At 36.1% G+C, this 15,163-nt stretch overlaps 1 protein-coding gene across 1 annotated transcript in view; it reads right to left on the bottom strand.

Moving 5' to 3' along the window:
- PRSS12 (serine protease 12) overlaps positions 1-15,163 on the bottom strand; it is a 45,223-nt gene that overhangs the window by 4,842 nt on the left and 25,218 nt on the right. Inside the window, exons 9-12 of the mRNA XM_048941865.1 lie at positions 8,820-9,025; positions 8,041-8,119; positions 5,438-5,560; positions 1,752-2,032 (exon numbers count right to left, since the gene is read on the bottom strand). Of these exons, the coding sequence (XP_048797822.1) occupies positions 1,752-2,032; positions 5,438-5,560; positions 8,041-8,119; positions 8,820-9,025 (689 nt within the window). The remainder of the gene's footprint in view (positions 1-1,751; positions 2,033-5,437; positions 5,561-8,040; positions 8,120-8,819; positions 9,026-15,163) is intronic.

The raw sequence follows: 15,163 nt of genomic DNA, 5'->3' as shown, positions 1-15,163 counted from the left end.
AGCATTTGTTTTAAGTGTGTTTAAACAAATGTGATTTTAGAGGAATATATATCATATATCAAATCATATATCAAAATATATCATATTTTAGAGGAATAACTGTGATTTTAGAGGAATATATATCATATTACTTCAGTGGGAAGGCTGGTTTTTGAGGTGTGAGCAGTGGAGTTTGAAGTTTCAGAATTATTTCTAAGTCACCAGTTCAGAGTTAGTTTTGTTTGGTGGTGCTGCACCATCTGCCACTTTCCAAGTGGAGCATCCAGCCAACCACTGCACTGTTGAGCCAACTAATGCACACATGCCTGCTCATGCCCTCAGTTGAGGTAGCATTACAGAGCCTGAGTGTGCTCTGGTGTAGATGGGCAGTATCACTGGAATTACTTGCAATCTTAATACGTCCTTTTTTCAGAGTACTGCTGAAAGCCCAAGGAATCTTAATTTTGTGGAGTGACAACAACCTGTTCTTGGATTTTCTTTCTCTGTAGCAATTCCCACATCTTAAAAGCCATGCCCTGTTAACAAAATGGCTTTTTTTCTCTAACTTGTAGCCCTTGTTTTTCGGTTGGAAACATGGGGTGCTAATGCTAGTGGATTTGGTTTTTTTTTTGTTTTTTTTTTTTAATTTAAAATCTTAATACTTTTGAAATAAGTATGACTCATACAGTAAGAGTGAAATTTCAACCGAAGTACTGCAATGATGTAATTTCTTGCCATAATTAGAGGCAATTACTGCAGTGTCTAATATTAGTATCCTTAAATACATGTCCTAAGTAAACAGCATTGCAGAACTTTAAGTGAATTGTGTAAGCTGCTAGGCAAGACTAGGCAATTAACTAGGAATTGTCAGAAAAAAACAACAACATAAAAAACAGCAGACCTACAAGTCTGTTTCCTTACATGTAGCAGTGACCTGGTCATCTGTGCCCACGGATTAATACATAAGAAGGGGAACTTATACTTGACCTTGCCTCCTTGCCAGTTTGAATGTATCTGAGAAACGAAGAATCAAGTGTGGCTGCGACCTTGTTATGCATTCAGCACCACAAAAGCACGAAAGTAAAACATGGTCACTAATCTGTAAAATATTTTAGGGACCAAGACCATTGAAGTAGAATAACCTTGTAGTAACTTGAAAGGTGGTTAGCTCGTTTATTCCAGAAGCCTGGATTGCACATTGCATTGTGGCTGTTGAGTTTGGGCAAGATGTTTTCTCATGTGAATGCGACAGGCTAGTTGACAATGATGGTGGTAACATGACAGACTAAAAATGTTATTTAAAATATCACTGCATATTTTTTCTACCCATGTTACTATCTTGTAGTAGTCTTTCTAAAACACTCCTTGTACTCATCTTAAAATCCCTAAATATGAGAGCTGCTAGTTATGCTCTGAGGCAGGGTGTGATGATCTGCTATCCAGTGTGAGCCTTGCAACAAATAAGCTTTTCATTCTTGCTTATTAACCTTAATGAGGCTATTATACTGACTGGTTTTGTGATTTAGAGTCATAGTTAATCATCACTTTTCAAACACAAACTAAATTCAGTAAACAAAGTGTTTCTGTTTAAGGACTGGAAGAGAAAATATTTCCTTATATAAAAAGAGTAAAGCTGTTCAATTTTTAGCATTTCCTTACTTTAAGTATTCATTTCCTGTTACTTTGTTTGTTTGTTTTTGTTTTTTGTTTTTTTTTTCAGTAAGCAACCTCAGGTAGTGTGATCAGTGTGTGGAAATGACTGTATTTTTTACCTGTGTCACCCCATCCAGTGATGTAACAGTTAGGAGCAGTTTTCTGTGGTCTCTCTTTCCTTAAGGGCAGGCAGGCAGGTAAGACATGGGTACTGAATCTGGCACACTGTTCCTCTGGCCCCTGCAGCCTCACTAGTGCAATGTCATAGTCACTGCTGTCAGGCTTGTACTCTTTGTGCATCACAATCTCTTGGACTCCAATTTCTTCCTCGTACTCCTCCGGTACCAGCGTATGATAATCTCCAACTCGCACGGCATAGTTCCTAGTGTTATTGCCATACCTGAGGTTGAGATTAGAAAAAACAGGGCTCACTCATGCAAACTTAGATCCTACACATACCCACAGACTGGATCAGTGCCTTCACTGTTTGCATGTAACAATATCAACATGTTCTCTTAGAAGAGTAAAACCGTTTTCTCAGGTACTTAGGCTGAAGTACAGGTGTTTCCAAAAGAGTACCATATAACTTGTCTTGATTTTTCAGATTAGTTTATGTACCTTTTCATATATTTGTGTAAGCAAGTTTTCTTACAGCCTTCTGCCATGAATGGCATTTACTTCAAAGGTGTGAATATGGTGTGCCTTATATACTTAGTAAGGGAAATCCAAACTGAACAGTTATTATAAGAAAAGCTTGAGTACTAACACTGTTGTGCCCTAAATAACTACTGCAATGAAAACAGTATTCAAGTTTGATTTGTGGCTTGGTTGTGAAAATTCTTGAGGAAAAAAGCTTTTTAATTCTAGAGACATCAGTAACATGATAAAAACCTCTTTTGTTAAATAATGCTATATTATGAAAAATGAAGTGTAGGTGAATTTTAAACACCTGTCCACCAAATCACAGAAGGCCTATTAGTCCTTGATTTTGTATGTCCATATGACCCTGATCCCTTTCATGTTTTAAATTAAATGGTAAATACCCCAGAGATTATTACTGTGGCTGAAATAACAATTCTTTGTCCATGCCTTTGAGATTTTGAATTGTAGGACATATGCAGTCCTCCTCAGGAAAATGCAAACAAGGAAGTAGTGTGGGGTGTATTTATTTTAACTCTGGCTAAGCTAGCCCAAGTGTTTTTGCTTTGACTTCTCTCTTTCCCTGTATCCTTCAGCAGGAAATTTATAATGTGTATGCAGAAAATACAATCTTCAGTTACTTTCCAACCTACTCTTTTTTTTTTTTTTCTTCTTTTTTTCTTTTTTTTCCTTATAGTTTCCTTTGACAAATAGAAATACTAAACACTTCTGTATTTTTTGCTACAGTCCCTGTTTATAACCGTTCATCTTAATTGCCAGTGAAAGCTTCTTTAAATAGGATTCTGTACCCTATAGTGTATTGCTAGATACTACCTCTGAATGCTTGAGAGTAATATTTTACTGATTTCTGGTATATGCCTGAGTGGAATATTAGATTGGAATACAAATATACAAGGTCATTAGCATTACATAGATTTTACCTGACATAATATGCCAAAACCATTTCCAACAGTCACTGAAAATACTGTCTCATAGTTTATAGTTAGCACATTTGGCTCCATGCAGCAAATCACATGTGAGTGCCAGGCAGATCTTTTTTAGTTTCTGAAAGATGTGTGCATGAAGTAAGTACTTGAACATTTATGTTAATCATTGTCTTCAAGAACATACAGGATTTTTTTTAGATATATACTAAATGACAATACTTGGCAGGTGTGTATTGCCAGTGGTTGAATACAAGTTTGGCTCCCAAATAGAGGACAGTAATTTCCCCTGGTATAAATCTCTTTTTTAATGTAATGGATGCCTCTGTATTTTGGCTTATAGGTCTTCTCCATAACATCAAGTACATGTTTATTATATATATTCTGTCCACTACATTTAATGACATTTGAAAGCGAGAAGGGGTTGTGTATTTTTTTTTTAACCTGGTAGAAGTCAAGATTATAACAACATCACTAATGCATCAAGTGTTTATAATTTACATGAGAAATGAAAACAGTTCTTTCCTAAACTGATTTAGTAATCAAAAGATTTTGTTTGGTTTGATTCTTTTAAAAAATCAACAACAATGAAACAAAAGAAACTAAGCACAAAGGAAAGCTGTTCATGACTAGTGAGAGGGCTTTCCTGTCAGCCATAGTATTTTCCATAGTATAGTTGAGCTCACTTTTTTATTTAAGCAACACTCTGATTTCCTGTATATAGGAAATGGTATACAGGACTTTCTCTTGTCTCTCTATGGCAAATATGCGAAGAAAGCATTTTATCTATAGATAACTCTTGGAAACCTATCCTAGCTCTAAACAAAATCACTCTGAGATAATTAGGAAGTAAAGTCCTACATATCCAGTGCCAGCTGAGAGCCAAAGGTATCTATTCTCTTTTACAGTAAACAGTAGATCATCCACAGGCTGTCAGAGTTGCATGCTTAAAATTAGGTTGCAGTTTTCAATGCAAAATAATAAACAAAACAGTGTGGTCTCTCAGACCACATGTAACAGTTCTGTGGTAGCCTGTTACATACCCCTGAGTGCCTACACCAACAGGGACCTATTGCAGTGTACTGTAGACCAGCCTTGCTGCTCTTTTTCCACATGTTGATGTTTAGGAACATGTCTGGAATGACCATGCTTTGGCAGTACACTGTTGTGACTTGTAGCCCCAGTCAAATAAACAAGCACCAGGAAGAGCAGGTCATGTATTCTTTGATAGTTAATGTAAGAGCAGTTACAAGCACAGCAGTAACTAACATATTCCGTCAAACTCATAAAAGTGTTCTAATGAGTTTCTAATGAATTTTCTAATCAGATCTTGATTTGCATGCAGAAACTGTAAATGCCTTCCTGTGACCTCCCTTTTTTCCCTGTGCTTGAAAAGGAACTTGCAGCCATTTTACATGAAGTTTGGTATTTGCAGCTGGAGTTGATAGTTCCCAGAAACAACTGTGGAGAATCAGTGAAATCAGTGAAAACAGGCTGTAGTTTTATGGAGTTTGACCATTTCAGCTTAAATGAAATGGTCAAGGAAAGTCACGATTTTCATCAAACATGAAAACAAAAAATATATGCATCTGGCACTAAGGAAAGTAACAGTTTAAGTAAAGTAAGTAAATAAGTAATTATACTTTGTATTATATACTAAGCGTTTTCACTTAATTAAAAAAATTTCTGGCTCTTCTTCAGTACAGTGCAAAAGGAAAGGCTCAAAGTCCAAAGGATTTGGACAAAACTTAGCCCATTTCCTCAAAGCTGCAATGCAGTTCTTCTATGCTTTTATTTCAGCCCTTACTGCAACATTCCGTAGGAGCTCAATTAAATGATTGTTCTGAAAATTTAAATTTTACACCAACATACTTCACAAGTTGGTATTCTTATACTATAGTAACTTCACTGGCAGTGATTTTCTGATTTCAAAAATACTGAAAAGACCATATAAAAAACTGAATAGGAGAATCATGCTTTTCCATGAAGATGCTGAAGTTTTGAATATAAATCTCTTGGATGAGAGGACATCTAGAATAATTTTCAATTAATTGGTTTTATTTTTATCTGCTGGCACATAAAGTTGGCTATTTGTTGGTTTTTTAAGCCAAATACTTTACTCTTCTGAACAGTTTCAATGGGCCTGAACCAGAATGTTTTTGGCTATATCCCGAAATTATATATAGTTTGAAAATACACTTTACTGTTAAGGGGAGACCAACCTTTTAAAGCAGTGTGCAGCAGTGAGGACCCAGCAGCTACTAATGAGAGTAGCACCACACAAGAGTCTTCCATCCCCGTGAGATGATTTCAATCGGAGTGCAACCTGCCATGGCCAACCACCCCTACAGAGAGCAGAGACATTGTTTTCAGGATACAGAGATGGAAGAATAATGTAGCTTGTCAGTTACCTTGAATGTAAATCCCACACATAGCTTGTTTGACTGACATAGTTTACAAAACGTTATGTGTTGTCTAGCAGTTGAGAATACTTTTATATTCCTTCAGCATTCAGAATTCCATTTAACAATGGTCAGGATTATTTTATGGATTGTTTGGGCACCCAGCATGCTGGTTACTTCCTCCCACTATGAATTTTTTTATTTTTTTCTTCTCAAGTTGTATTTATTTTTCCAAAAATACATTCTGTGAGTTCCTTGCCAAATACTCAAGTCTTACGAGGAGTGGCTGACGGAGCTGGGATTGTTCAGTCTGGAGAAGAGGAGGCTCAGAGGAGACCTCATTGCGCTCTACAACTTCCTGAAGGGAGGTTGTGGTGAGGAGGGCTTTGGCCTCTTCTCCCAGGCAACAAACAGGACCCGGGGAAATGGCCGCAAGTTGTATCACAGGAGGTTTAGGTTGGACATGAGGAAGAACTTTTTCTCTCAGAGAGCGGTCAGGTGCTGGAATGGCTGCCCAGGGAGGTGGTGGAGTCGCCATCCCTGGCAGTGTTCAAGAGGCGTCTGGATGAGGAGCTATGAGATATGGTTTAGTTTGTGGTAGCAATGATAATGGGAGGGTGGTTGGACTAGATGATCTTGTAGGTCCTTTCAACCTTGTGATTCTATGATTCTATATTCTCCAAGTCAACAAACCAGACATTTGCCAACTGGAGAGGGAAAATAAAGGAATTTCTTGAAAAGCTTATTCCATCCTCCTTTCATGTCTGCATTACGATCTGCTCTGTTGATTCTGAACTGTTTGAACATGGATGTTGTTTACAAAGCAGAGGTCTAAAGCAACTGTAGAAAACACAAGTAATAGATAAGCACCTTTATTCAGGCTGTGATCATTTGTTTTGGATAGTAGATCTGGGATACATATTTACAGGCCTACCAAGATAGGATAGATTAATTTCAGTATTTCAATAAATTAGTAGAATATTGAATCTGAGAAGAATGAGTGGGGGGAAAGAGGGAGATTCATCTGTAAGCAACATTGACATCAAAGAAAAAGCAACTAGTAGGCCTAGATATTTTCTGACTGTTGCCAGCTTGAAAAGTATGGTGGAGTACAACAGCTGCCCAGGATCATCCAGTCCAGCATACTACCTTAGAGTTGCCAGTGGCAAATGATTTAAAGGTGGAAAAATTTACTAACTTTGGATTTTCTGGTATATATGTAAGTATCCAGTTTCTTTTTGAGCCTTCTTTTGACAATGGATCTTTTTCTGATATTGTCCATATATTCCTTTTCTTGATTAGGAAGCGTTTCTAAGTGCACCATTAGGTTTCTGTCACCTCATCTGATGTGCCTGTGCTTAATTATTATGAGACCAGATTTTCTTGTTCAGATTTAACTGTGCTATCCACTACTTGCCATCTTTTCATTTCATTCAGTGTCCTTTAGGAGTATATTCTGAGAGAAAAATTCTCAATCTCCATTTTCTATACAATGCACTATTTATTATACTAATTTATACTAATTTTTCTCTATTTGAGGTAGGTTATCCTAATTTGCTCTGACTGCATTTCAGTCTCTTTTCTGTGTTTCTTCATGTTACTGTTCTTTGAACCCTCTCCACTTACACAGTATATTTTTTGAAACAGATTGACTGGTACTTTGACATAGGTTCCAGAAAAACATGTAAAGAAGGCAGGTCGGGCCGTAGCTGGGCTGCCTGGCGCCCAAACCCCAGGGGATGTCGGCGCTCCTTTGCCAACCAGCAGTGATGGGAGTCAGACCTGATGATTCTCGTGGTCCCTTCCAGCTTGGGATATTCTATGATATGTGCTTGTGATTACTCACAACTGTTCAGAAAATAAAGCCTACACTTCCTATCGTGGCATTTAATAGTAGCAGTATGTTGCTAATTTATTTGTGTTAATTAAATGCAATCAAAATGTATTAACAAAACATCCGGTTTTATAACTGTGTCATCATCAGAAAGTTGTATTTTGTGAAGGAATATTAGGTGCTGGCAGTGATCTTTCAGGATAGGTAGCATTTAAATCCTTGTACCATATTCATAGCTCTTTTCATCCTTTGAAAATAAGTGAAGTGGCTGTTTTGAAAGTGACAAATTAAATCCGATCCAGGACTAAACTGAAGGGCATCTGCTGATTTTCAACTAATGGATGTTTTTGAATTTCCCACCAAATCTGCTTTTACCTGATGATAAACAAAAACAAACAAAAATCCAACAAAAAAGCATAGGCTAGGCAAACAGTTCTTGGTAAAGAGATCTTGCCTACTGCAGAGGGGTTGAAAGTAGATGATGATTGAGGTCCTTTTCAACCCAGGCCATTCTATGATTCTGTGATTCTACGAAATACATGTGTTAGACACTTATGCTGAAAATGACATTTCTTTATCAAATATTTACCGTAAAGAATTTTTTCCACCAATTATTCGCTTTTGTCGACGATGTAGTAATCTCAATCCACAAACAGAAGCAAGAGAATCTAAGGCAGAAAGGGAGATATAGACAACATTAAACTCAAAAAGTATCTATTCTGTGATGGCAGTTAACTAAAAACTAGGAAGGCTAAGGTTATTCTGTTTCATGGTAGTTTTTAACAAAATTTTTATTCTGGGAAAATGCACTGAATTATTTATTGCTGAGTATTTTTATTTTCAATCTTATTTTTGATATGCTAACAGAGCAATTTACACAGTTGTGTTCTGCTTTTCAACTGTACACTTGGAGTTATTCCTAGAATTTTCTTTAAGGTTCTTCGTTACTTGGTGTAAGTATTTTCTTTAAGGTTCTTCGTTACTTGGTGTAAGTGAAAGCAGAACTTGTCAAACCACATAGGTTTCAAACCTCAGCTGAAGATACATTATACCTTGAGAAGTTGTGAGTATATCGTTTGGCATTTTCATATTCCTTGTACAAGCATGGCTACTGTGAACTATGGTAGACAAGTACTCTGAATCACTTGAATAGTCTTCATGATAGGTTTGCAGAGCTAGCACAGCAGTAAGGTGAAACAGTGAAAGCAGTAAGGTGAAACAGTGAAGGCATGTAATTTCCACCAATTTTGTTTCTATTAATTCATTTTGTATAACTGTTTCCTCTGTAAGGTGCTGGGTTCCATCTCTTTCTACTATGACAGTTCCCCACCTGAACATGTTTCTCTACTGCTGAAAACTGGACTTTACCTTTGTTGCTATTCCCAGGGACCTTCTTGCCTAAGTGGTCACAGATGACGCCTGCATCCTCGCTGTGACGGCAGTTGTGTGTTCCAATGTCCTGCTTAATGCAGTCTGCCAAGGATCTCTCACTTCCAGTACATTTTACATTATCCACATGGATTGGGCCTTTGCCCTCCCCAAAATATGCCATTGTCCTTGCTCTCGCTGGACCTCTGGAAACAAAACACTTTTTTTTTTTAATCAAAACTTTTGAGGTACTGTTCTACATTTACTCAGCTGAAATAGAGAGTTAGCATAGGGAAGATGTTGAGGTTTTATTCCAAGTCCTGTCACTGATTTACTAGATGATAAATTTTCTTCTCATTGCCTCTGTTATACTAGAAAGCAGAAAAAAAAATAAGTGTAACAAAATTGCTACAATTCATTAATGTTTTAAAAGTGCTCTTATGCCACTAGTTGGAATGCAGTGTGCCAAGTATTCTACATTGTAAAGGCATTGCAAATATCTACAATAAAGCAAGATACGTAAAAGCTGCTTTCTGATAATCTTTTTAATCCATATATTAAACAGCATCTGTGAATGCTAAAAATATATTTTTTTTTTAATGGTCTGATTCCCTCTGTAAGATGGACTGGTTAACTAAGAAAGTATCTTTGCAGGGTATAGGAGTTATGACTTACACGTCAATTTATGTTAAAAGTTATTACATATTTCATTATCCTGAGTAGAAGTCAAGTCATTTTTTTAAGTGTGTTCCTGTAGTTGGAGGAAGGGAGGGAAGGAAGGAGGGAGGGAGAGGGAAGAAGGGAGAAGAAGGGAGAAGGGAAAAGGAAAGGAAGGAAAGGGTTGGATCCTTTGAGGCCATACAAACCAAGTAAGGTTGGTTAATTTCTTTCTACAAAACTTCATTGTATCTCACTCACATTGGACATATGCAGATAGACAAGGATGTAACAACTTTTTTTTTTTTTTTTCGATTATTCTACAAAAATAGCAATTAATTGACAGCTGAATAAGTGTGAAAAGCTTACTTATGACTGGGAAGTATGCAATTACAGGCAAAGAAAGGAAGGGAACTGCAGAAATGTGAATATTTTCTGCATTGCAAGAAACATGGATTGACTGTGTGCAATCTGTTTTCCCAAAGCACAGTTGACTGACTTTTGTCCCAAGCGCCTCATAAAGCAGGCAGAAAAGCCCCAGCTGCTTCACCAACTTTTTGTGACTGTATCTGTAGTTAATGCAGGTAAGTTGATACACTGAGATGCTATAGAGACTCCTTGGTATTTCTTAAGTTTGTACTAACCAATAATTTCTGCTCTTATTCTCAAGCATAGTTTCTTCCCCAGAATGTCTAAGAATTTAAAATGTCAATATTTTGGGAAGGTTCAGCCTAATCATCATAAGTACTTGGTACTTGCAGTTTAACCTGGCAGTTCAGCACCATGCAGCCATTCACTCCAAATTCCCACAGTAGGATGGGAGGCAGAATCAAAAGAAGGTAAAACAAGCTGTCATGGCAGTGTGAGAACCTAAAATGCCCTTGACTTAGTGTAAGCAACAACTAAAATGTCTGTGTGCTGTCAGCATTGTTTCTTCTCCTGAATCCAAAACATGGCATCCTTCCAACCACTATGAAGAAAATTAACTCTATCCCAGCCAAAACCAAGACAGTAGCACTTTAATACACATGCTTCAAGGCACTTTACAAATAATTCTATGCTTGTATAAGGATAAATATCAAATACTTAAATGTCAGTCTAAGACATTTGATTGTGGTTTGAAGTTCTGATCTTTACAGATTGTATATAGTGCCGTGTAGCTTCAGCAATGACTGCAATCTGCTGTATGAATGACCTTTTCTGAATAATCAACCTTTTATCCAAATGAACGAGTGAACAAGCAGTTCAAAAATGAGCAAACAGAAAGAAAGAACTATGAACTGTGCATGTATTTATTTCATTCGGTGACTTTTGTGATAGCTGTTTCGTTTTAAGTATTTAGAATACGCTTCATAATATCTTGACAGCAGTTTTGTTGCATATGTTCTGAGAGTAAGAAAGAACTACCAGTGGGAAACAACCCAGCTATCTGCAGAGAATTGGGCAGTTTGCTTTAGGTGCGTCTGAATTAAAAGATTATGTATCAGTTAAGAGCTTTACTGATATTCTGTTGTGATTTCATATGCTGAATTCCAAATAACAGGACAGTGCCTCTGTGTATACAGAAGGATAACTGCAAGTACAATGAAATGCCAGAGGAGAGAGTTTAATGATGAAGGTGTATTAGGCAAGAAAATAAGTTATTTCTACATCTCCATTTTTATATCTTTTTTCATACCTGCATTGTTGAGGAAGATATGTGCAAAATGCCATAAAGAGTTGATATGATTCTATGAGTTATGTACTTTCATCAGCTAGGGATGCTTTGTTGGGGAGAAATTTTGATGAGTCATACCACTTACAAAGTTTCTTCGCTCTGGAAATGTGGCTGAATCAACCTCAATTGCCTATATTCATATAATTCATAACATAGAACATGTCATAATTCACTCTTCCTCCTTTTTTGAACTTGCGCATAGAAAGCCTTGCCTGTTTGGATTTCTTTACCACATACTGAAGGGCATAGGATTTCTAAGTAGGAAATGTTACTTAGAATTCATGAATTATACAAAACCAGGAAAGGGAAGCATGCAAACATAGCAATCCAGCTAACAGAGATGATACCACAAAGTCAACTGTCCTTAGACATTTTTTAATTTCCCAGGCCACTATGTATTTACCAGTTAATCCAAAGCCTTAACTGACTTTGAAACCAGTATAGGTCAATCTTTGCCTAATGAGTTTAGTATGATTTAACTTGTCAATCACAAGCAATGCGTCTCTTGGTCCAGATATTTTCTTTTTGTGAAGGATACTCTAATGACAAATAAAATGTTGGATGAAAAATGTTTTACTCCCTCAGACTCATGGGTAGCTGATCTGTCCATGTACATTATTAAAAAATGCTGGGACAGCACAAGCACATATTGCAAAATCTTGGCTGGTTTAGGTATTTCTGTGTCAAAATACCAAGTTTCTGCCCTAGGGCATGGCTCTAAAATTGCTCAGGATATTGAAAACTACTTCGTTGTAAATCACCACGTTATACTTAGGCTAAGCTGAATTATTATCACTGTTAATAATGCTGCTAATTAAGAAATCTAGTTGATTAATTCAGAGAACCAACTTCCCTAGAGTACTTATTTTTCTGTAGTAGACAATTTTTGGAGCACTAAGGCAGGATATTTATTTATTTGGGGTGGAGTGTGAATGGGAAAGTATGTTCTTATAAGCTTGATGTAAATGAAGAAGGTTTGGTTTTATTGGCACAGTTACTTATAAAAATGCAAAGGATTCTAAAACCTTATTTTTCTCTTTGCTCACTCTATTAAAATACTCCTTTGTATGCTAAACTGATCTCCTACTAGAAAGTACTTCAGAAAAGGTGCGTATTCTCTTAGCATTTAACCTGCTACAAATATTACTTATATTAGGCTGCTATTCTTTTCATGTTTCCAAGAATTTTTTTTTTCTGATGTTCTTTATACTGTGTTTTTCTAATATTAATCCTGTTTGACAAACTAGCTTAATGAGGCATCTTTAAAACTGGCATTGCTTTGAACATAGTGATTTTGCCAACTCAGAGTTTCTCCTGCTTCATCCTCATAAATGAACACTAATAAGTAGCTAAGAATTTTCCAAAGCAGGATTTCATAAAATAAATGTACAGCTAGCCTCTGATATGCAGGAAAAACTTAGTCCCATATTTGCAATCTTTACTCTTTGTTTACGTAAGTCTTCTATTCTAAGACAGTCTTTTCTCCCATTTGTAATAATAAATTTGTGGGGTTTTTTTTTTCCCATGGAATGTGATGCAAGGCTAAGTATGTTCAAGATTCCCCAAACTTGGGAATTAAACAGCATTATAAAGGGAGTTGAATTATAATGTTTAGTTCTGTGATCAGTCTTAATGAAAACTGATGTTAACATCAGCATTAGGCACTTTGTGAGTTCCTCCTGGGAAAAAATCGTAATGTAAACAAGCAACATTAATCAACTCCTAGCTCAGACATGTGAACCTAAAAGCCCAAATTGTGCTTAGAAACGGTCAAGTCATCACTGAATATAATTTGAATTTTAATGAAGAGCTTTGTTCATGAACTCCCAGGCCCAGAAGCAATTCCAGCTCATCATTGCACGTAATAGTGTAGTCACTATTGTGAAATGCAACTGTCTAAAGACAGGGCTGCCAAGATCCATTTCCAACAAGATTTACCAATTTGTGGAACCTAATTTTATGTTTCAAAAATGTGTTTCTCCTAAGCCCTTCAGGAAATGTATTCTGTTGTATCCTATAATCTTAAGGCCTTGGTCTCTTACATGACAGAAATTCAGAATTTAGACAATTATCTGTCTTTGGGAAGGCTTGAAAGGAGAAGGTAGGGATAAATGATTGAGTCTGATAACTTGTGGGAGAAATATACAGCCAGAGAGGCTGAGGATAGAGCAGACTAAATGAATGATTTGGTAGGAGATAATACACGTCAGGTTTCATTGTTTTGAAGATGCAGTGTGCTAGTAGTTATAGCATAAATATGTTGTGGTTTTTGTTTTGTTTTGTTTTGTTTTCCTTAAGAATACCAAACACACAACTTTTGAAAGGCACATTATGTGAAGAGGCATAAATTGATAATATTCAGTTGCACAAACTTCATTAGAAAAAGCTTGGTTCGTATTTCCTAAGTTCAGATTCCTTTACAGATACACTCAAAGAAAATGTTTCACCAGTGTTCTGGAAATCTTTCCACTCATATTAGTCCTGCTACTTATATGTTAGTCCTTCAGCTGTTATCTTTACTGCTCTTAGGTATCCTTGTGGATCCCTTCCAACCTGAGATAACTGTGATAAATATGATTCATAAAAAAAAATGTTCATTGAGTGTTGTGACTTAGAGTGGCTCCTATATTTTGAGTTGGTTTTAATTAGAGGGGGTTTTGTCCCATCAGATCTATTCATATATTAAATGAAGCTATTCAGATTATTGTAGGATGAAGTCAATCATTTGTATAACAATTTTATCAAATTTCCAAGCTACATCAAGTTTACACAGATCAGGAAATGCAGGAAAAACCCCATGGAATGGGGAAATGAGTAGCTGGTGCACCTAAATCTTAATAAATGCTGAAATCATATCCACACCTGGTGACAGTGGACAGAGACCTGTTGTTATGCTTCAGTAAAATAAATAAATAACTGTTATATTGGAAAGTATTGATTTAGAAGTCATCATTAAGGCTCACAAATGATAAAATATTTGCAACATGCAAAATTATAGCTTTCAATGTGAACATATGTAGAGCTCTTTGAAACAATGCAAACATTATCCATGAGAATTTAGCTAAATTCCAGACAGCTTCAGAAAATTGTCATAAGCCACATCTAGGTTCTGCATACTTTTTTTTTATTCATTAAAGTAATGAAAAAGGCATTTTAATTTCCTCTGTGCTTTTGGTTGTTTTTTTGTTTGTTTGTTTTGATTACATTTACTGTTACAGCATATCACTAAAGCACTGGTCAGGTACCTTCAGTTTTGAGTTGTTGATTAAAGGTGATTCAGTATGAAAACTTCTGTATGAACAAAAATTGTCTTTTAGGTATGGTAAAATACAAAACTGACATAAAAGCAGAAGTGGAAGAGAGAATCTGCATAGTTCACACAATATGTAACCCTCCATGTTGATCTAGATGTTGATATTAGTTCCCTTAATTTCTCCAAAGTAGAAATTTCATTCTTTTTAAAAGTGTTTAGGAATCTGAAAACTGAAGATGAAAGAAGTAAAGTAAGTGCAATTTGAGTGGGAAGGAGCACAGTATAGAAACACTGAACAAAATTTTGTTACATGAGTGCAACCAAGGGATAAAAAAATGAATTGTGTGCAACGTGTTTGTATCCTACAGATATGTAGCACCATAAGTAACAAATAAAAATATTATTTATTCAACAGCTTAAGTAACTTGACTTGTGATAAAATTATTTTCATAACTAGCATTAAGTTGCATTTTAGTTGCCCATCACTGATATGCCTTTGAGCCTCAAGATTCATTTTTTCAGTTTTGCTAGTTAGTGAAAATTTTAAGACATAGTCTATTTTGTTATGCTAATGGTACAAATAAGCTTTTCTATAATTATGCCAAACAGACAAATTTTAAAAGAGATCTGTTATGCAAGCAGGCACAATTTGGTGATATTTAGTTGCACAACGTTGTTAGATATAGCAAATCTATAAGTCAAGGAACAGCTCAAAAG

This window comes from Lagopus muta, chromosome 4, assembly GCF_023343835.1.
Source record: "Lagopus muta isolate bLagMut1 chromosome 4, bLagMut1 primary, whole genome shotgun sequence".
Classification (NCBI taxonomy): domain Eukaryota; kingdom Metazoa; phylum Chordata; class Aves; order Galliformes; family Phasianidae; genus Lagopus; species Lagopus muta.
The sequence above is the reverse complement of the archived record's forward strand: the minus strand, read 5'-3'. Positions and strand labels throughout refer to the sequence as shown.